Genomic DNA, 20,999 nt, shown 5'->3' on the forward strand with positions numbered 1-20,999 from the left:
GCGACGCTACTTTATTGCCACTTTCCACGCATCTGGTGGACGTTGTCCTGAACCTTTGTCAACTCAGGCTTGAAATCTGCGATAGCATCAATCTTGTCACGAATCTCAGGTGTAATCTTGTCCTCATACTCCAGAGCCCTCAGATTCTCGTCGAGTTGCTCGATTCTCGAAGCACCAAGAAGGACAGTGGACACATTTGTGTTGGCAACGCACCATGCGATAGCTAGTTGTGGACGCGTGCAGCCGATTTCCTTGGCAATCTCCGTTAGCTGACGTGCTTTGGTTGTCTTCTCTTGAAGACCGTTCGAGAGAATCTTCGTAAACCACGGGATCGACATGCGAGAGCCCTGCCAAGCAAAACCCGAGTTTAATCGGTCTCATTAGAAGTCACACAGCATATTTTGCGAGCAGTGAAGAGAATTTCACCTCTGGGATCCCGTCATTGTACTTGCCAGTTAGCACACCACTGGACAGCGCCGAAAATGCAGTAATACCGTACTTGTATTTCTGAGATAGCATTCGAAAACAGGGGAGCAAACCACAGCAAAGAGTGTAAGGAAGAAGTACCTTGTACAAGCTCACAAAGTCGTAGTCTACGCGAGAGCGATCGAGGATGTTGTAGCGGGTTTGGTCGCAAATCTACTCCAGCCATGTCAGTCACATTTAGTTGCACACGATGGACCAAGGCATTGTTAATAAAGCTTACCGGGTGAATGAGACCCAGGCGGTCAGCAACATCGCACGCCTCAATGATTTCAGCACCCGTCCATTCACTGGTACCCCAGTAGCACGCCCAACCTTGATCTATCACGTAGTTCATGGCTCGCACAATCTCCTCCATGGGGGTGTACGGGTCCTGACGATGGCAGAAGATCACGTCGACGTAGTCCAGGTCAAAGCGTTTGAGCGACCCCTTCATGCCCTCAATAACGTGCTTGCGACTCAGACCAGTATCATTAGGGCCACCACCACCGTGGGCGAGCTTTGTGCCGAAGAAGAGTTTGGTGGTGAGCACTAGGTCCTCGCGGCTCCAAACCCCGCGCTCGACGCCCGTCTTGACAATCTTGCCGATGAATTTTTCAGCCTCGCCATCCGCATATGTCTCGGCGCTGTCAAAAAGTTGATGCCGCTTTTGAAGGCGTACTCGAAGACGGCGTAGGACTTCTCAAAGTCCATTTGCATGTCGAAGGTGACGAAGCTCCCAAAGCCAAACTTGGATACGAGCAGACCAAGAAGCGGTACTTCATGTTGTTGGTGGGCGCAGAGCACATGATGGAATAATTTAGGTCTTGGTCCGAATGGTTTGGCGCGTGCTTGCAAATTGAAAAGTGAGCGAACATGTACCGCTACGACGGGGCATCCAAAGTTTATGACGATCACATGATTGCGATGTCAAACTTATTCGATTTCAATATGCTTTACAGAATTCAAAAGTAACCCAGCAATAGTATCAAAACCAGGTGAAAGTAAGCTTTGTGCAACTACGTATTAAGTCCTAAATAATGCTCCAAGCTCGAACCTCCTGTGTCATCGGTTATTCGAAAATGACCAGGGTATTCACAAGACCCAGCGAATTTTGATATTTCCTGTTGGCATGACGGGTTGGACGCTGCGCAATTAATTACAGTATGAATCATGCGTGTACCCCCGGTATCTTCGGAGACATCCTAGCTCGGTAACCCAGTAAGCATGCTCGACGCATTTGACTACATCATGTGGTAGTCTACATGAGTACAAACGAAAGCTGAAAGCAAGGGCCGGTTTGAATCATTCAGCCGCGACCACTACGCATAGCTTTAGCAACTCGTCAACGTTGTGTCAAGATAGCATTTGCCAGCCGAATTGCTATTAGCCAGCGCGTTTGGGCGTATAAAACACGTATTGTGCTTTGAATCGACTTTGTCGCACTAATTAGTGCCCTAATTCATACTTATCTTTTGCACCAATTAGTGCATGATTTCCCACAAGTCGTTAAGATATCCAGTGGAGAGCAGGCCGCACTGCGAAGCTCACAGTGACTAGATCAACTGGCAGCGTCATGTTACAAGTCCACAACGGTGCGTGTGTGTCGCCACGGCTACATGTTAACTTCAGGGAGCATGCTAACACGGAGTCTTGTCGTCAACGTTTATTGCGCTGTGAGCTAGTTAGGCAGCACGAGCTTCTTCGCTGCACCGTCAGCGCCAGTGACTCGTCTAGACCGACATGACTACACGACTATCGGAATTATTATGCTGGTATGACGCTCATCTTCGCCAACACTCTGTCTGGCGTGCCAGATCCTCTTCAAACGCCGGCATCTCGAGCACGGGACAACTAACAACGAAGATACGTTACCAAACCTTCACGAGCAACTACATTGAAAACACTCACGCATGTATATGATATCATGTCAGCTGAATACAGAGCAGTATGGTGAGGGTAAGAATACATAAGACATAATTTGCAAGTAAAACGGGCTCGCACTAATTCTGGTTTCGTCTTCATGATCTTATGTACACAGCAGAATTACCTTTTGTATCACATTTTCATTCATGGAGTCTAACGCAACTACAAACGGCGACACTGTGCAAGACATATTTGGCGATGAAGAGATCCAGGTAGTCTTGACTATCAAACTGGGTGAGCCCCTGAACGATGTTCGAGCCGTTCACAAGCAACCACATTCATTGAGTTTACGGTCAGCTGAAGGACATGCCGTATTGCTTGCGAAGGTGAACGCAATTCTAAGCGCCCAAGAGGCCATATCGTGGCCTGAAAAAGACATGTATCTTAAACCTGGTACCAACACGAAACAGCGCGAGTTTGTCAAGCTAAGTGCTGAATCATTTGACACGCAAGTCGTGCAAGCTTGGCGAAATTCACAGCGCAGGAAAGTTGCGCTGACTGATTTCCGACTGCTAGTGTTCGTGTATGCTGTAAAGGTACGGATGTAATTGCTTTCTAATGTATCAAATTATAAAACTAACGTGTTGTGGCTTTGATATGATTGTACATATTCAAAATTCGATTCGGCGAGCAACTACAGCTCGGATCAACGAAGCGTCCATTCGAATTAGAGAGCACCTCGCTACTACTAGCCAGCCCCCACTTGAACAAAATAGTTTGGCTTTGCGGTACTTTGCTACACAGCACGCGCGCGACCAGATGGAACTCAACCAACAGTCCCCGAGCACGCAGCCTATCGTGAACTCAGTGCTGTCGACGAGGCTCGCCGCGAAATGGCGCATGAGCAACAAGCTGAGCGAAGGCGACTGGATCGCCGCTTTAGAACGGTAAGAATTATGATAAATGATAGCGAAGTCAACATCGTTGTTTCACTGGATGATCTTCGCGATATCCTCGGCTTGCCGGACTGTGATCTCAGGCGCCCTCATAACGCCGATATACCGATGAACATTCCGGCAAACAATATGGAGGATGAAGATCATCAGTAGCTGTATATGGGGTTTGTTCAACGCTAGCAGCTACACTAGCATTTATTAATAATGAATCAGATGCATATCCGCAATGTTTGTAGATTCCACGCGTTCCCTGTTTCGCACGTGTACAGGCGTACATCGCCAAGTCGAGTACTTCCTGTGGCGCAAAGGCAAAAGCCAAATTGGCATTTTTCTGGATCCATCTTTTCAGCAGTGAAAAACCAACTTCGATCGGGTTGAGTTGAGGACAGTACGGTGGTAGATAAAATATCAGCGCACCCACACTGTGGACTGCTTCCTCCAGCTCCCTGTACATGTGAATTTTAGCATTATCCAGTATGAGGATTGAGCGAGGAAGCGGCCATGGGTTCAAAAACGGCAAAATGTTTTCGTGAAAGGTCTTGTGAAAAACATGCCGGGTAAAAGTCCCAGTTGTGCATTTCCAGCCAAAAAAACCATCCGTCGACATTGCCGCCAGAACGGAAACCCGATCTCCTCGCACAAAAGGCAACGTGACCACTGCAGGCGTGTTGCGCTTCGACCATGCGTATCGCCGGCCTCCATCGCGACTATCCTTCGCAGTCTCATCTAGAAATACAAGCTGCTCGGGCGCTGAGTAGAAGGGAGTTAGCTTGTCAATGTAATCTTGCACTTGGTCGGCCTTAGCTTCGCGTGCTCGTTTAGTTAAAACCTTCCTTGACAGCCCTAAATCGACCCGAAGAGCTCTGCAAATTGTTGCTGTCGACAACTTAATATCCCCATACTTGTAGCGAAGCGTGTCTTGTAGTTCCTCCAAATAAAAGCATGGGTGGTCCTGGACGTACTTTAAAACGAATGAGCACACAGCTGCCGGCCACCGGGAGGCTCGCTTTCTCCGCTTCGTGCCTGTCACCATGCCATGCCTTTTAAAAAGCTGATTCCAGCGCAAGATGGAGCGCGCCGAGGCTCCGAGCACGTGGCCTATCTGGACCACATCATGATTATTAACAAAAAATAGTACTACCGCACGCCAACGAAGGTCTTTTGAATATGCCATGTTGTAAGACTTGTCTTGAAATGGCACTTTTTAAAAGTGCCAAACGAAATGCTTCTCATGTTGGTTGGCTCCGCGCTACTCAGTACATCTACGAACTCTATTGATGCCTGAACACTAACTCGTTCACGGATTACAACAAATCGTACTTAAATACGATTTGTAGATAGCGATACATTCACAAATCGTACGAGTTACTACTAAAACTGCCAAAAAGGCTGCAAAGCACAATACATGTATCACTAAAAACACTACTCTTCCAATCTGCCCCAATGATGCGAGCGGATACTGTTGCTGTAAGAAATACAGGCGCTGATTGGTCCGGTCATTTAACAACCTATTTTGGCCGATTGTTCCCGCCACCAAAACTCATTTGACCTGCCTGTATCATGGCGGAGCAGCTCGCAAAGCGCCTTGACGGGTTCGACCAGCCCACAGTCTGGCACGAATTCACTCCGCTGGCCCTAGAGCATAAGGCCGTCAACTTAGGTCAGGGCTTCCCGGACTGGCGCTGCGAGGATTTCGTTAAGCAGGCAGCCAAGGATGCTCTGGATGCCGATTTCAACCAGTATGCCCGCCCACAGGGCCACAAGAAGCTCGTGGAGGTGCTGGCTAAGAAATACTCTAAGGAGCTAAACCGCGGGATCAACTGGACGAATGAGATTGCTGTGGGTGTTGGCGCTACGGAGACTGTCTACGCTGCTGTCAACTCTTTCGTGCAGCCAGGAGACGAGGTTGTCGTATTCGAACCGGCATTTGACATATACACCGCCCAGGTGCAGATGGCCGGCGGCGTGTGTCGCTATGTGCCACTTCACGTGCGTACATGTGATCAAACTGGTTCTAAGGAGTTCTACCTTGACGAGCCAACTCTAGCGGCAGCATTTTCCTCTAAAACGCGGGCAGTGCTCTTGAACAACCCTCACAACCCGACGGGTAAGGTGTTCACGGCGGAGGAACTTGAGCTCATTGCCAAATACGTGCGTCAGTATCCGCGTGTGATCATTATTTCAGACGAAGTGTACGAGCACATTCTGTTTGATGGAAATAAACACGTTCGGATCGCCAACATTGACGGCATGTGGGAGCGTACACTGACGGTCTCGAGTGCAGGGAAGACATTTTCCGTGACTGGATGGAAGGTGGGTTGGGCTATTGGCCCCAGCAATTTGATCAAGGGCATCTACCTCGCGAACAACTGGATCCAGTTCAGTGTGGCCACTCCCTTTCAGGAAGCCGTCGCCAACATGCTGGAGCTCGCCGAGAAGCCGTACAAGGGATTCCCGACCTTTTACGCCTTCGTCGCCGACCAGTACAAGCAGAAGCGTGACCGCCTTAGCCGCGCTCTGGTTGATGTTGGCATCACCCCAATCACTCCGGGCGGTGGCATCTTCCTGTACTCGGACATTTCTGCCGTGAAGGTGCCCGACAGCTTTATTGAACCGGGTATGTCGTACGACTGGGCATTCTGCCGCTGGCTTACCATTACCAAGGGTGTGACGGCAATCCCAACAACTGCGTTCTTTTGCAGCGAAAACAAAGCGGAAGGCAGCCAGTGGGCGCGTTTTGCCTACTGCAAGACTGACGAAGCCATCGAAGAGGCCATCAAGCGTCTCGCCAAGATCCATGAGGCGTAGGAGGCTCACAAGCTCCAGTGATGTCGAGCGTGCTACTTGTTCTAGCTTGCTGGCTGGTACCATGCTTATCTCGAACAATCTGATCGAGTTAGAGTTACAGTAACTTGATTATCGATGCACGCAACGTGGCAAGACATTGACACGGTGTTGAACTTACCAATCTTTTTGTTTTGTACTGTACCTGCTTGTTGCCTTGTTTAGCAGATCACTCGAGCTATTTGCAGAGCATCGTGTACCGATTTGCTGCCCGCTTCCTGGTGTCGGCGGCAGCATTCACCTCTCTGTACACTGTACACCGATGGCTGCTACATGTAGAATATTTTTCGTAGGGCTATTGCTCGTGTTGGATGTTCGAGCTCAGTCCAGCTCGTCTTCCTCCAGCTCGACAGCAGCCGAAGTCTCGGTGACGAATACTACAAACATCACTGATATTTGTAGCCAAGACGAGTACACCAGTGATTGCTGGTATCCTGTAGCTTGCACGACGTGCCTCTCACGAGCTGGTTGCGCTGTTGAAGTCTCAACTGCCCGCTGTGTGTCGATCTCCAGTGTAGCCGTAACTAAATCTCATTCGAGCGAGCTTTCCAGTGCAGATTATTTCATCAGCGGCAAGGTCAAGTATTGCAGTAGCACGACCCAGCCTGTTCCACCTGCCGCTTGGACAATGCACCTGCTGTTTGCTTGGGCTCCTCCGGTTGTGCTTGTGCTTCCCATTGTGAGCACATCTCGATCCAACCCAGAAAGTGTAAGCCCGGATCTATCGGCAAGGTGGGCTACGGTAGCCTCATCGCGGCTGCTGCCGTGTTGTTTCCGCTCGTCACGTGTGTGCTCTTTAAAGGTAGTCCTTGCTCTGATAGCTGCAGCATTCGCCGTCTTTTCCATCGACAGCGGCGAGGTAATAGTCGACGTGATCTGCCTGGTCGTGTCAAGCTCGATGGCTGGCGCAACCACCTCAACGAGCGCACCGATCCGATGGACGGGCGGCTTGCTGATCTGGAGTTGCGTTCGTGCTTCGTACCCATGGAAAGCGGCAGACGTCGGCATCTGTCGGCTGGGAGCGAAGGTGAAGTTGCAGAGACCGGCGAACATGTTGAAGCTGGTGACAGGTACGTCGCGCAGGCCGTCGCCGCAACGGACCTGTAGACTGCAGTGCAGTCTTCACCGATATAGGACGACGCTGAAGAGAGGTTCGAGGATCAAACAGCGGAACTAGTGTAGACGTAACTAGACATTTGATCATGAACTTTTACAAAGGCAGTGAACTTTTACAAAGGCAACACCGGAAATGCGGAGCATTGTGAACATGATGTAGCAGCTGTCAAAACATCAAATGCACGTGAAGAAACAGTTTTTGTTTTCTTGCGCACAGTTCTGATTATGAATCAGCACACTCTATGTCGATCCAATGGAGCGTCACCAAATTGTGTCACAGTTGGACAGCCTTCTTATAAACTTGCCACTAAAGTGCAAATCTTCGCTTATTTTAGACCTCAAAGGTGTAAGAAACGAAATGCTACGTTTTTCTGAGCTCTCTAGCCGTTGTTTGTTTTCGGCGCGTCATGCCAATCATCGCCAATCAGAATTTGCGCAACCGGAGATGGGTACAGCATCCCTTCAAGATGTTTTTTTGTGATGTACATTTTTGCTTAGGGAGAAACCCCGAACTGAACATGCAGCCAGCGACGACACTTTCCATTTTGAAAGATCGGCGATAAGGTACGCTAACTTGGTAAATACGGCGATGATCCGCTTCAAGACGACGACTCTATTGGCATCGCTGGTGCTCGGCTCAGCGCTCGGCGATACGTGCAGCCTGATCAACGACGCCTTCTCCGCTTGCCAGCTCTCCACCATGTGCACTCAGTGCGTCGCGACCACGGTACGATTTGCTCTTCTTTCCCGTCGATACATTAAATAAAAATAACATTATTTCCTGCTTGCACCAACAGGGATGCGCGTACAACCTCATGGACGGCACGTGCACGATCGCGACCGCGACCGCTTCCAACTCGTCCGCAGGAACCACATACTGCAGCGCCAGCGATAGCGTCTGTTCCTCCTGCACTGTGAGCTCATCAAAACCAACGTGCGCTGGCGAAGATGGCGCGTGCATTTGCCCGTCACTTTGTGACATCGTGTCTTCCGCCTCGTCTTCCAGTGAATGTAGTAGCAGCAGCAGCGACACCGCCTCCTCCACGACAAGCGGCACTCAGAGCTTCGATATGATGTACCTGGCCGTGGCATTTGTCGCGCTATGCATCATGATCATGCTTTATATGCAGCGAAAGTGGCGAGAGCGACGCGGGGATCATCAAATGAGTCTCGTGCGACAGGAATTGGAGTCAAGGCGGGAGCAACATCGCCGCGAGCGTGAGATGCTCCGTGCGAGGCGCCCCCAGTTGTCATTGAACTTGGAAACGTGGCGCGACCACACCGAGCTTCACAAACCCCAGACGTCCAAGGTCGAGCTGGAGACCTGTTACTACCTCATGATGCAGGACGAAAAGAAGAAAGACGGGAAAAAAAGCAGTGATCAGGGGGACAGTGCTTCGGAAGAAGATGGAAAGGTTGCCATGGGCGCAACTATCTCTCCAATTGGTAGTGGAGTATCGGTCCCCACTTCGCTCCAGAGCCCTTTGCCATCGAGGGCTCCGTACTTTGCTATGCGTGAAGAATATCCGAGCAACACGAAGACGGACGGCTCTGACAGTGGATCTGAAATTGCGTCCATAGCGGACGAGGACGAAGAGAAGTATGAGGTTACCCTCAACGTCGATCACTCCGCTGCCAGAAGGTAACTTACTCTTTACGTTATGGTGTAGCGTATTAATCTCTCTCAGAAAGTGAGGTTTGTTAGCATCAGCTTAAACCTGATATGAAAGCAAAGATGCTGATACGTTAGCACTACATCGACTTCATAGCATTTGCCATTTACTTACTGTGCTCACGTAGGATGTACTACCCCCCTCTGAATCAGTAAAATTTAGCTGCAGAGGTTGAAGTACCCGCTTTTAGTGATGTCTTGATTGGCAAGTGACGACACTTTCCGGTGTTGCAAGGAGCGATTTGGCGATATAGCGGTACTGTAGCTCCAACACGACTAGCGTTACATGTACATGTACACGAGTGTTGTTCCTCGTTGGACGACTTCGCATCAGCGTTGGAGCGAAGTACCGGGAAGCGTTAAGCTCAGCGGCTAAGCATGTAGGATGTTGAAGCGATCCTACATTGAATAACCATGAGCCAGGGAGGGAGCTTTAAAAGGATAGGACGAAATGCTTTGATCGGACCAATCTGGACCAGATTCTGGTACATGTATTATAGGTCTCGATAGATACCGCCAGAAGGGGTGCACTGCACCCCTTCACTCCTATTTGCTACAGTACTGCACCGTGCAGTACTGTAGCAAATAGGAGCGCGGAGTGCTCACCGTGCATCGCCAACGCAACTGGCCTGATCTCAAGAGGATCCAGCCGACGCGAGATCGAGCTGACACGCTTGCAGCAGCGCTGTACCTGGTTGGTTGACGTGATGCCGCTGAGCTGAATAAGCACAGGCTTGAGATTGGCTACATGTAATCAACATCAGCGATTATAGGACTAACAAGCTACCGGTAACAGTAAACAGAGTGTATCCTTTTCGCTGTTTTTGTTGCAATCATAACTCACGATGATATCACGCCCTTTCACACCAACCGGAATTTGTAAATGATGGCGAAACGGCAGCACGGGATAGTGCATCGTGTCAATGGAGCCTTTGTCAGGCACAGGTGGCCGCGCAGTGCCCCAACTGCATTTGCCCAGCGCCACCGCTAACCCCGACAGTCGAAACTCAAACAGTGCTCCAAATGGTGGATCTGTTAGCGATCGTCTCCCTCATCGATCATCTCGACGGCAGCCGGAGACACCGACAACGTCGCGGATGGGGAAAGTGATGCCTGCGCGAGTTTCTGGAGCATCCATGGAGTTCCTGGAAACACCTGTGCTCCCCCCGATGCAGCTCCGGCATGTTGCAGCCACTCCAAATAGCAGCTCGTCATCATGTCACCAAGCACAGCAAGCGACAGAAAGCGATTTAAATTCAGGCCGCAAGAACAATCGCGACGGTGTGTCGGAGTTTCAGGTGCTGCATCCGGCAATTGACGAATTGGCAGATGAACACGGTGAAGACTTGGCGCGTCTTTTGCTGAGTCGGTGGTCGATTCACTCGGGCGAGGAGCAATTTGCTTCGATCTCGCTATTTTGTGAGATGAAGTTGAACGAAGCGAAGCGAATGGCATCTTGGGCTGAAGCACCCAATCGATTCTACACCGTTGTATGTTGTCAGTTGCTTGAGAAGTACATTTCACGCATAGCAGTTAGCAAAGCAACTCACAATAATGTCGACCCAGTGGCAGCTACAGTAGGTCAGAGCATCGCCTTCTTGCGAAGAGTTCACGCTGAGTTGGTAGCATCGATCTTCTTGCCCCCAACACAAACTCAAGCACAAGATCATGCAATCAAGGGTGGTGGACTGGACTACGAACACCGCACACCATACTTTACGGTACTCCCAACTCTGCATTAATCTCCTTTGAATTCGACACTTACGCCGATATCTCATCCAGGAATTTAAACGTCTTCGCCGTAAAATGCAAGCACTCGTTACGACCGTAAGAGAACGTGAAAGCACACGTACGACGCGTCAACAGCTACCTGGTAAAGTGAGTAAGCTTATAGCTCATCAAACTAAGCGCCGGGATCGAGAGACTCTCGCGCTAACTTTTCGTGGATGGGCCAACGCAATGACTGCTCAGCGTCAAATTCGCGCGGTAAGAAGTTCTCAGCTTTGGATTTTCAACCAGGCTCTCACTGATACTGTACTGCTGTATTTAGCTGAAAATTCAAGGCTTTCAAAGCATGCGCAGGACGAACCTCATTGCGTGGTTTCGTGTCTGGCGTATCGAAGCACTGAGACGAGCGTATCACCGGGAAAGTGCCGATTATCAGACGATGTTATCCGTCACTGCTGCATCCTTGAGTAGGAAGGATATCGCGATTGCTGAGGCTGAAGCCAAAGCAAAATCTATGGCTCGGATCATCGACAGCTTAACCGTATCCAACAAACAGCTTTCGTATCGTGTGGATCACTTAGAGAATCTTTCAGCCGCTGCTGCCTTTACTGGTGGTGGAGATGGGGAAGACGACAACCACGGCATAAACGACAACGACAATGGAAGACACCATGGTGGGGACAACGGAAACTTTCCTCTTGGACGCAGACGCGAAGCGAACTATGAGCGGATGGACACGTTGCTCGCCCAAGATGATGAACGCATGGATCGCACTAATCGTATGCTGCTAGAAACCATGTTCGGCATGGCACGCATGGTCGAAACGAGCGCCATTCAGATGTCCAAAGACATGATGGACTCGCTTGAGTATCAGCTGGACGGAAGTGTACTTCAGCACCTTGCTGAAATGGTAGGTTGCTGTGGCCCTCTTTAGTCTTGGTTCCTCGCGTTTAATCGTTGTGATGATCGTCGTTAGATCCAGACAGAAAATGAGCTCAAAGTGAAGGCTGACGCTGCTGATGGTTCGGTGAGCCTTTCGTCGCTATATTTCAGCAAAAGCATCGGAGGTCGCACATCGACCGCGTTAACCACGATGGCATCACGCACAACTGCGGCAAAACCAGCACGTTATCGTGCTGTCACTGTCCGTGACCTGGCCCAAATGCCGATCGATACATTGTTGCTTTACTGGTTCCGGATGCACTTAAGTTTGTCGTCATCAGTTGAGAAACCTGCCGACCGGACTGTCAAGAACTTCACGTCTGATCTCGCCGACGGTCGACGCCTTTCCTTCTTGTTGCATCGGTTGTTCCCGTCGTGGTTCGACGCCTCGGTAAATCTCTCTGCCATGGCAGCACTTGATTTTAAACTCACTGCTTCTATGTAGATGGTTCATGAACTAGACGTCGATCAAAGACTGCAAAATATCGCTACTTTCCACGAGCGCGTTCAGCCGCCATTGCCACAAGTTGTCACCAGCGACAGCATCCACGCTGCTAGTGGCACAGAAAATGTCGCTTTCGTTGCTATGCTCTTCGGTACCGCTGTGTAAGTACCACTGAAACTACACGACACGGAACTTTACCACCTGACGGTTGTTCAATTCAGGGGTACTGTTCGTAAGCTCAACATGGAGAAACAGCGTGGGGATTTCCTCAATATCGTTACGACTTGGAGACGCGTTCGTGGTCTACTTCTCGAGGTAAAACGGATGAACGACAACTACGACGCCGGGATGGTAGCTCACCTTCTCAAAGAGATGCGGACGTGCGAAACGCTCTTCAAACAGCTGCATTCCGAGCTGAATCAAATCGCTGTGACATCGAATGAAGCCTCCAGCGCACTCTCACAAATCGCTTACAAGGTACTTGCGATAACCTGGTCTTGCGTCCGTGCACGCGATATTCTTCCAAACGCTCCTCTGGGACTAGTGGATGAGCGGACACATGAGCGTATACGTGAGTTCTCCCGTGTCGACAGCGCGTGCATTCGCGGACTACTCGTCCACGACAGCGAAAACGCTTTCAATCTGCTCAATCAATCTGTAGGCCGTAAAAGCTCCACCACGACGAACGCTGGGTCCGTCATGCCGCCGTTCGTACCTGAACGAGATGTTGGTATTGCTACAGCTGCTGTCCGTCGCGCTCTGCACGCGTATAGCCAGGATCTCAACGATATCTTCAAACACTACAGGTACACAGGTGAATACTTTCCATGCTCGTTTGGAGAAAACCATGACTGAAAAGCATTGGCGTTATTACAGTGCGAGTGGTGGGGCAGGAAGTCTTGCGGCAATGAGTTTGACAGAATTCAACAAGTTCATCAAAGACTGCTTCACGGGAGACAAGCACATCACATCTCAAGTGGCTGACAACATCTACAGAGCTGCCCTACAGCTGGATACACCGGCAACGGGGGGAGCGAGTGCGCTTCCGACCTCTTCAGTAACACCTGCGACTGAAGTCGAAAATGGCGCCAATGAAGTAACTGAGGGGGGACCGGAACTTTCCGGTCGACAGTTTGCAGATGCCCTTGTGCGGCTAGCAGCGATAAAATATGCCCCGATGCCAGCACCTCGAGGACCACGGGGAGGTCATACTCGTGCTGCGCCAATGCCAGCACTACCGCTAGACGAACGCTATCGGCTTCTTATGGAGCAAGATATACTTCCGAACGCTGTACGATCTCAGCGTGAACTCTTTCGTGCCGAAGTGGCACAACCAAAAGTTCGCGAAGTTTTCCAACGACACAAACCTGTACTGCAGCGTATCTTCCGCTACTATGCATCGATGCATGCTATACGCGAACAGAACTCGACACTGTCGCTGTCTGCTTTTATTGTCATGGCGCGAGATTGCAAGCTTATCGGCAGTTTTGTGACGGAACATACACTCAAACAAGTGCTTGTTAATCTGCAGCGTGATGATGGCAACTCTTCTACAATGACGACCGCGACAATCAGCACAGAAGCCGAACTGGAAATGCTGCGTGCAGACTTCAGCGACTTCCAAGAGGCACTGGCGGCACTCACCGAATACGTGATCTGCAACCCGTACGTCTCTTTACACAAGCGTGTTGATCAGTTTTTGCAGGAAATGTTACTTCCTCGAGCTCGTCAGAAAAAGAAATCTGGTGAATAAACGGCATCAAAATAACACCCACGAAATAGACACACAGTATTCCCCACACACGTTTCACCCACATCGGGCCTCTCCTTGTCGTACAAAATGGTGTCTTTCACAGCAGACCCTTTTTTCTATTGTCCATCTTGCGTTTAAACGCTTCGACGACGTTGTGCAGCAGCATCGCGATCGTCATTGGCCCCACGCCACCAGGAACAGGTGTGAGAGCTCCTGCCACTTCACACGCTTCATGAAAGTTGACGTCACCAACGAGCTTGAAGCCGTCAGCATTAGCCTCGCCATGGAATTCACCATCCACATCGCGCACGAAATTGATTCCAACATCAACAACGGTGGCACCAGGTTTCAACCACTCTCCTCGAACAAGATACGGTTGCCCACAAGCTGCAACAACCACGTCTGCTTGACGCACATATCTGGGTAAATCGACGGTCTTGGAGTGACAGAGAATCGTCGTCGCGTCTCGCTTCTGGAGCAGCATACTCACTGGATTGCCGACCAAGTTGCTGCGTCCAATGATTACCGCAGTCTTACCACGCAACGGTGTGTGCTGTTCGTCCAATAGTGCCAAGATTCCTTTGGCTGTGCATGGGATCAAGTACGGGTATCGCCCACGCATTGCCAGCTCGCCGGCATTGAACGGGTGGAGACCATCCACGTCCTTGTCGTGCTGGATGCGATCGATAATTTGCTGTGCGTTAAGCTGCGTACCCGGAAGCGGTAACTGCACTAGAATGCCGTCGATGCTTGGGTCCTCGTTCAGTTCCTCCACCTTCTGCACAATAGTGTCCTATGCATAATAGAGCAAATGTCAACGATCTGCACGGCGGTAACTCGCTGTACTAGCTGATACCTGTGAGACGCCCTCGTCGAAGAGGAAATTTTCGGAGCGGATACCCGTGCGGCGGCAAGCTGTGTTTTTGTTGCGAACGTAAAGCGCCGAGTCCTTGCGATCCCCCACCATGATGAGCCCCAGAGCTGGTGCCTGTAGAACAAACGGTGTTAGAGAGGATGAAATTGCAGTGCGTTGCTGCGAAGCGACACGCACTCTTCCGTGCTTAGCTGTGAGTGCTGCTACGTCTCCTTTAAGAGCAGCACGCAGCGCCTTGGCAATGGCCTTGCCATCAATTAGCCGAGCCGCCATTATTGCTTGTAGGAAATTTAATTAAGTTTGGGTCAAATATCAAGTTTCATATTACAATATCAAATTAAGGTCATGACGCAACAGGTTCAGGTGGCCCGGACTTCTGCTGTGTGTGTGGAGGCGCAGCTCCAGGGAGCTATTACCGTCGGCGAGCGCTGTGCTATACACCCCGGCGCGTCGGTGCTTTCAACTGGCGGCTCTATCGTTCTTAGCGAACGCTGTTTCGTGGAAGATGGCGCCGTGTTGGCCAACGACCCTTCTGAAGACATGAAGATCGGCAGCGATAATCTGTTCGAGAGCGGCTGCGAGGTTCGGAGCCAAAGTGTGGGAAGCGGCAACTGGTTCGAGCCCAAGGCGCGGGCGTTGAATGGATCCGTAATCGGCGATAACTGCCTTATCGGTAGCGGCGTCGTGGTAGCAGCGGGCGAGCACGTACCAGACAACTCGATCCTCGTGGCGGTGCAGACACTGCAGGGCGAAACACGTCGCGTCGTGAGAAAACAGAAGGACTATCTTATCAAGACTCACACGGCATTGATTCAGAAATATGCTGATATTTTTCCTAGAGGGTCCAAGAGTCCTTACGCCCTCGAAAAACACCACGAATTACGGCAATAACGGAGAAATAATATAAAAGAGAGGAAGACGATTAACGAGAGAGTTGGGCTGATAAACCTTGTATTAATAGGTCAATTGGTTGTGCTTGATTCTGAAGAATGACCATTTGCCACCCCCGGATTAGAAAAAATGTGAACACCACAATTTGTTTTACCTCTCGCTGCAAATGACCTGTACAGCGAAAATTAAACATGTTTTTTCAGCTAAGAAACTATATTTTACTTATCTGAAGTAAATTTACAGGATTTTATGAGTATGCAATAGTAAGCATGCAGTTTTCTGTATTTCAGCGCATGTACAAGCTTCATGATGAAGCTTGTCCGGCCTGAAAATGCATTTCCATTAGTTCCATACTTAAGTATGAAGAATAACTCGTATCCATATTGTCCCGCACGGTCCGAGGTAAGACGAAGTTAGCGAGTACAACAGCTACTTCGTCAGTTGAATCAAGTTGATCATTAGTTTGACGGTTGGATCTTGGTTCTCGGTGAACGGCCGCGATTAACCTGCTATACAAGTATTGTTTAGCCTTCGTGGACGGCACAAAACGATGTGGCGCAAATTTTGTTTTGCGACTGTACTGTTCGCAGTGGCGACAAGTGGAGAGGACGTCGATGGCCCCATTAAGTCGGAAGGAAGCAAGATAAAGACTGAGCCTACAGCGCAGGTGAATAGAACGCTAGAGGAGCTACGATTTCCCGTGCTATTTAATGCAATCATCAATCGTTCAGGTAGTGTTGGAGCATTTCCCAGATACTCATGATCTACGTGTGCGTAGTATTGAAGAAGAGAAGGTTGAAGATGTGGAAGTGGAGGTGAAGGCGGATGCATCAACGGCGACAAGCTACACTATTACTGCCAAGCCTTGTTCGCTCGACGCTAATGGCACCGCAACTGACGAGAATTCTCTTCCCCCGCCCTCGCTACAACCAACTGACCGCCTGATACGAGTCGATGGCCAGAATATAACCATGTTAACGTTCCAAGACGTAATTGATAGTCCTGTGGGGAGTATAGCTGTACTTCCGCTATTTAAACCTGTGGGCTCTACTCATGTCCTCTCGGGCTTTGCGCGTGTGGAGATTTTATCACCGATAATGCTCGAGTTTGAACCCGCCACGCAGCAAAGAAAGGAAGTTGTTACAGCATGGGTCGAAGAGAAGGCGCGACTGAAAGCAGAACGAGAAGCTTGCGAACTGGAGATTGCGAATAACAAGGCGTTGCAGGCGAAACTGGCGGAGGAGCGTCGTGTGGCTGAAGCTCTTGCGAGGAAGGAACAGGAACTACTTGAGAAATTGGACAAGGAGGAGTACGAACGAACACGCATGACTCCGCATAATTTCGCGGCTGGGAAACGGAGGGACGGATGGGAGTTCCGCTATGAGGTTGAGTTCACGACGAAAGGTCCTATCGGACTGTACTGGGATTTAAACACAAGAGACAACGCAGTTGTGAGTCATCTCGAGCCCAAACTACCTGCACAAAAATTTAATGTGATCGCTCCACGCGACCAGATAATTTCTCTCAATGGAATCGACACGTCGAAGATGGGACCTGAGCAAGTTGTTGAAGTCTATCTGAGCTCTGCGTTTCCGCGTAAAATGGTGTTCCTGGTTCAAATGTCTGCGGAGCGCGCTGCAGCCAAAGCTGCTGATAAGAATCCAGTCATGCGAGTGGTAATGAACTGGACATTGGCGTTTGATGCTCCTGAAATACTGCGAGGCTGGGGAGTTCGATTACATCTTGCCAGTTGGAGTATCCCACCTGACATGAACGAAACCAATTCAAGTGTTCCACTACAACTGGAGTTCGCGACGCCGATAACAGGCTGTCGTCAATTCCCAGCAGCAGCGCAATTCTCTAACAACGAAACTTCAGGCGTAATATACCTCGCTTACCGTGGAGCCTGCACCCTTATCGAGAAGGCAAATCATGCCAAAGGAGCCAATGGTAAAGCTCTTCTGATTGTGAACAATGCTAAGGGCGAAGGGAGGTTTACTTCTACTGGAGCCGCTGTGGTGGAACATGTTGAATTTCCCGTCACTCTGTAAGACTCGTTGTGTTCTGATGCTTTACCTGACAAACTACTAATGATTGTGTCCTATTATGACGTTTAGCATGGGCAAACTGGACGGAGAGCTTATCATGTCAATAGTGGAGCACCACATTACACGTATTTCATCTGTTGTCCCGGTAGAATTAAGGGTTTTAAAATGTCTAACTTAGCCTTATTTTTTCTTCTGGACGCAGTGATTCGGATCTACGAAGAGAGACCAGACCAAATTCCAGTTCCTCTCGAGCAGCCTCCAAAGCTAACCAACCAGGAGCTGGCGATCGCAAGGGTACGCCAATTCCGATCTGAGCTCTCATGCGGTATACCTCTGATACATCTGTGATTTATAGGACGTCAAGAAAGCTGGACGAAACATGACTTTCTGGTACATTTATGCTGGACACTCCAAAGGAGAAAGTGGCAACGTGTCCTCTTTCGCCGAGTCATACGAGTTTCAGGTCCTTCCTGCTCTCTTCGGCGGCAAAATCCCCACATTACCTTATCGCATCGTTGCAGCCTACCCACAAGAGACTGCGTGCAACTACAAAGGACTTGGAATCCTTGCCACTCGTTCGGTCGTCGTTGTTAAGCGCGGAGGATGTTCATTTGGCACAAAACTCCGGTAATCTGACTTGTTCACTTGTGCTAATACTCAACATGTGTACTCAACATGTATACGTAGAGCGATTCAGCACGTTGGTGGTGCTGGAATGCTTCTTGTCAACAGCGATGAGTCTCTAATTCCATTGATGACAGACTCAAGAGAGCTGGAAGGACTCAAGATTTGGGGTGCGAGGTCCGTATCATTGTGGCGCATTGATAGTTTTTATCTCTTGGTTTACATTGTTTCTGTCGGTGCGTTATCGAAGTGGGCTAACTCATTTTCTTTTATCGCGTGTCTTGCAGCATCAACTTGAGGAACGGCACCGCAATCCTAGAAGTTCTAGCGAAAACGAAGAACCTCCCCACGCTTGTGAAAATAGCAGCCCGTGAAGATGATTCAACAAATATCACCACTTCCAATTAGTTCGTGGAGCAGTCTAGTTGATGACACCGCGTGCCTTGCCGCACTCGATGAAGGCGTCCACAGCCTTGTCGACATCTTCGATGCTGTGTGCAGCCGAAAGCTGCACGCGGATACGCGCCTGGCCCTTCGGCACAACCTACGTAACAAAGTGAAAAGGCACAGGTCAGCGACACAGAAAGTCACCGTTTATCTCTGTGTGTGAATATTCGTACCGGGTAGCTGAAGCCGATGACGTAGATACCGCGCTTAAGCATGTCGTCAGCCAGTTCAGAAGCAAGACGAGCATCGCCCAGCATCACAGGAGCAATTGGGTGGTCACTGCATAATGCAACGCGTTGTCAGAACATGTATAGGCAGTTTAACTTTGATCACGAGCACGTGCAACGTACCGAGAGCCCTTGAGAGTATAGCCAGCGGCTGTCATGCGGTCGCGGAAGTGGTGCGTGTTGGCACGGATCTTGTCAACGAACTCGGACGACTCGGTGAGCATCTCAAAGACCTTGAGCGAAGCGCCGACCACCGATGGACCCAACGAGTTGGAGAAGAGGTATGGACGCGAGCGCTGACGCAGCAGGTCCACGACCTCCTTGCGGCCGGTAGTGTAACCTCCTGTGCTGCCACCAAGAGCCTTGCCCAGAGTCGAGTTAATGACATCCACCTTTCCGTTGATACCGCAGTACTCGTCACTACCACGGCCTGTTGGTCCGAAGAAACCCGTGGCGTGGCACTCGTCAATGAAGAGCTGGGCGTCGTATTTCTCGGCCAATGCCATAATGTCCTGCAGTGGAGCGACATCACCGTCCATACTGAATACACCATCAGTGGCGATGAGTCGAGTGCGGCAGTGCTGCGTGTCCTTGAGTTTCTGCTCTAGGTCGTTCATGTCCATGTGCTTGAAGCGATGACGCTCGGCCTTGCAAAGTCGGATGCCGTCGATAATACTGGCGTGGTTGAGCTCATCAGTGATAATAGCGTCCTCCTTGTTGAGTACAGCTTCGAACAGTCCAGCGTTGGCGTCGAAGCACGATGGGTACAAGATGGTGTCCTCGGTACCGTGGAAGGCAGAAATAGCATCCTCCAGTTGCTTGTGGATGTCCTGTGTGCCGCAGATGAAGCGAACAGAGCTGAGACCGAAGCCGCGCTCTTTAAGCGTGTCGGCCGCCGCCTTCTCCACCGCCGGGTGGTTACTCAGTCCTAGGTAGTTGTTGGCGCAGAAGTTGAGTACGGTGTCACCGTTAACGGAGATCTTGGCACCCTGCGGGGACGCGATCACGCGCTCGTTCTTATAGGTGCCAGCAGCCTCGATCTCCGCCAGCTCGTTGCGTAAACGGTCCACGAAGCTGTTGCGCGCGGAGGTGGAGGCGCAGCGGCGTACAAAGGACGATAAGCGGGACGGTAGCATGGTGACAAGAGGCAGCATTTAAAGGAATGACCGAATGACACTTAACGCAGATTGGATGCCATCGAAACGCATCCAAACATTATATTTTTCAGCCAATTATGTACCGTGAATGTATTTTAAACATTTGCTATTGTCAAAATTAGCAAATCGATTTTTGACAATAAATTGGGTGAGAATGTTGATTTCATTAACATTAATTCCTAGTTTAAAATGACAGAACCGGTAAATCACACAGAACCAAGGTCTGACACACAAACAATGTGATAACACATACAATATGCGTGTGACACATCAATGTCACATCACTACACAATCTATATGTGTGCCACACTTGCATTGGCCAAAACACACCAATCTAGGGCGTCTACACACCAGTGATTATTTGCGAATCACGGCCAGTGCTATGGCAATCCGTGAGCCAATCACCGCCCTTTATATCCTTCAATAACAGCAAAGATTCTTCATACAGTAAAATACTGAATTTCTGAAGCCGTCCTTTCCCTCCCCCCAACGCAAGATGCCAACAACGACCAAGTGGACGACTATCTGCAGCGACATGGCTCGCCAGGATTCCCAGCTGCTTATGGAAGACATGAAGGTGTTCATCATTGTGAAGAGTCATATGGTTCCATGTGTGGTGTGTGCTCTGACCAAGACGCACAAGATGCGGTACCAACTACTGCGTTGTTCCTCGGAAACATGCAAAGCAGCCACACCATATGACGCGTGTCGGTGGCAGGGTAAGGTGCTCACGTGCCAACGTCCTAACCGCGTCACCATAATGGAGACTGGTGCTCACGAGACGCCGGTGAGGGGCCCACAAAAAGCAAAGATGACCCCACGACTCAAGGACTACGACCGGGAAATGGCAACGCAAGGGTTGAAGCCCGCTCGGATTCGCAATGGCATGGCTCGGCGATTTGGGTTGACCGAAACGGAGATGCCGACACTACGTCAAGTGCAGTGGT

At 50.1% G+C, this 20,999-nt stretch overlaps 10 protein-coding genes across 10 annotated transcripts; 7 read left to right on the forward strand and 3 right to left on the reverse strand.

Moving 5' to 3' along the window:
* Nucleotides 1–11: 11 nt before the first annotated feature.
* On the reverse strand, nucleotides 12–1,182 carry PITG_03676 (voltage-gated potassium channel beta-2 subunit; the record flags this gene model as incomplete). The annotated part of the gene is made up of 6 exons (XM_002906685.1): nucleotides 12–347; nucleotides 427–507; nucleotides 568–639; nucleotides 707–835; nucleotides 878–1,102; nucleotides 1,153–1,182. The coding sequence occupies 6 exons, from the start codon at nucleotides 1,180–1,182 to the stop codon at nucleotides 12–14; spliced, it is 873 nt and encodes a 290-aa protein (XP_002906731.1).
* Nucleotides 1,183–2,534: 1,352 nt separating this feature from the next.
* PITG_03677 (uncharacterized protein) lies at nucleotides 2,535–3,437 on the forward strand (the record flags this gene model as incomplete). The annotated part of the gene is made up of 3 exons (XM_002906686.1): nucleotides 2,535–2,622; nucleotides 3,029–3,275; nucleotides 3,368–3,437. 3 exons carry the CDS (start codon nucleotides 2,535–2,537, stop codon nucleotides 3,435–3,437), a joined length of 405 nt encoding a protein of 134 aa, XP_002906732.1.
* Nucleotides 3,438–4,844: 1,407 nt separating this feature from the next.
* PITG_03678 (kynurenine-oxoglutarate transaminase, putative) lies at nucleotides 4,845–6,092 on the forward strand (the record flags this gene model as incomplete). The annotated part of the gene is made up of 1 exon (XM_002906687.1): nucleotides 4,845–6,092. One exon carries the CDS (start codon nucleotides 4,845–4,847, stop codon nucleotides 6,090–6,092), a length of 1,248 nt encoding a protein of 415 aa, XP_002906733.1.
* Nucleotides 6,093–7,747: 1,655 nt separating this feature from the next.
* Nucleotides 7,748–9,005, forward strand: PITG_03679 (uncharacterized protein; the record flags this gene model as incomplete). Its single annotated transcript, XM_002906688.1, has 2 exons — nucleotides 7,748–7,971; nucleotides 8,042–9,005. 2 exons carry the CDS (start codon nucleotides 7,834–7,836, stop codon nucleotides 8,888–8,890), a joined length of 987 nt encoding a protein of 328 aa, XP_002906734.1.
* Nucleotides 9,006–9,839: 834 nt separating this feature from the next.
* Nucleotides 9,840–13,784, forward strand: PITG_03680 (uncharacterized protein; the record flags this gene model as incomplete). Its single annotated transcript, XM_002906689.1, has 9 exons — nucleotides 9,840–10,100; nucleotides 10,209–10,637; nucleotides 10,699–10,902; nucleotides 10,967–11,554; nucleotides 11,621–11,977; nucleotides 12,032–12,192; nucleotides 12,253–12,837; nucleotides 12,908–13,068; nucleotides 13,129–13,784. 9 exons carry the CDS (start codon nucleotides 9,840–9,842, stop codon nucleotides 13,782–13,784), a joined length of 3,402 nt encoding a protein of 1,133 aa, XP_002906735.1.
* A 97-nt stretch (nucleotides 13,785–13,881) lies between these two features.
* On the reverse strand, nucleotides 13,882–14,931 carry PITG_03681 (bifunctional folD protein; the record flags this gene model as incomplete). Its single annotated transcript, XM_002906690.1, has 3 exons — nucleotides 13,882–14,577; nucleotides 14,641–14,772; nucleotides 14,836–14,931. 3 exons carry the CDS (start codon nucleotides 14,929–14,931, stop codon nucleotides 13,882–13,884), a joined length of 924 nt encoding a protein of 307 aa, XP_002906736.1.
* A 63-nt stretch (nucleotides 14,932–14,994) lies between these two features.
* PITG_03682 (uncharacterized protein) lies at nucleotides 14,995–15,561 on the forward strand (the record flags this gene model as incomplete). Its single annotated transcript, XM_002906691.1, has 1 exon — nucleotides 14,995–15,561. The coding sequence occupies one exon, from the start codon at nucleotides 15,004–15,006 to the stop codon at nucleotides 15,547–15,549; it is 546 nt and encodes a 181-aa protein (XP_002906737.1).
* Nucleotides 15,562–16,259: 698 nt separating this feature from the next.
* PITG_03683 (uncharacterized protein) lies at nucleotides 16,260–17,600 on the forward strand (the record flags this gene model as incomplete). The annotated part of the gene is made up of 1 exon (XM_002906692.1): nucleotides 16,260–17,600. The coding sequence occupies one exon, from the start codon at nucleotides 16,260–16,262 to the stop codon at nucleotides 17,598–17,600; it is 1,341 nt and encodes a 446-aa protein (XP_002906738.1).
* A 67-nt stretch (nucleotides 17,601–17,667) lies between these two features.
* Nucleotides 17,668–18,629, forward strand: PITG_03684 (uncharacterized protein; the record flags this gene model as incomplete). Its single annotated transcript, XM_002906693.1, has 5 exons — nucleotides 17,668–17,722; nucleotides 17,800–17,891; nucleotides 18,046–18,224; nucleotides 18,285–18,398; nucleotides 18,509–18,629. The coding sequence occupies 5 exons, from the start codon at nucleotides 17,668–17,670 to the stop codon at nucleotides 18,627–18,629; spliced, it is 561 nt and encodes a 186-aa protein (XP_002906739.1).
* PITG_03685 (2-amino-3-ketobutyrate coenzyme A ligase, mitochondrial precursor) lies at nucleotides 18,413–20,064 on the reverse strand (the record flags this gene model as incomplete). Its single annotated transcript, XM_002906694.1, has 3 exons — nucleotides 18,413–18,765; nucleotides 18,842–18,947; nucleotides 19,019–20,064. 3 exons carry the CDS (start codon nucleotides 20,029–20,031, stop codon nucleotides 18,643–18,645), a joined length of 1,242 nt encoding a protein of 413 aa, XP_002906740.1.
* Between the last annotated feature and the right edge of the window lie 935 nt (nucleotides 20,065–20,999).

The sequence above is a fragment of the Phytophthora infestans genome, genomic scaffold, assembly GCF_000142945.1.
Source record: "Phytophthora infestans T30-4 supercont1.4 genomic scaffold, whole genome shotgun sequence".
NCBI lineage: Eukaryota > Oomycota > Peronosporomycetes > Peronosporales > Peronosporaceae > Phytophthora > Phytophthora infestans.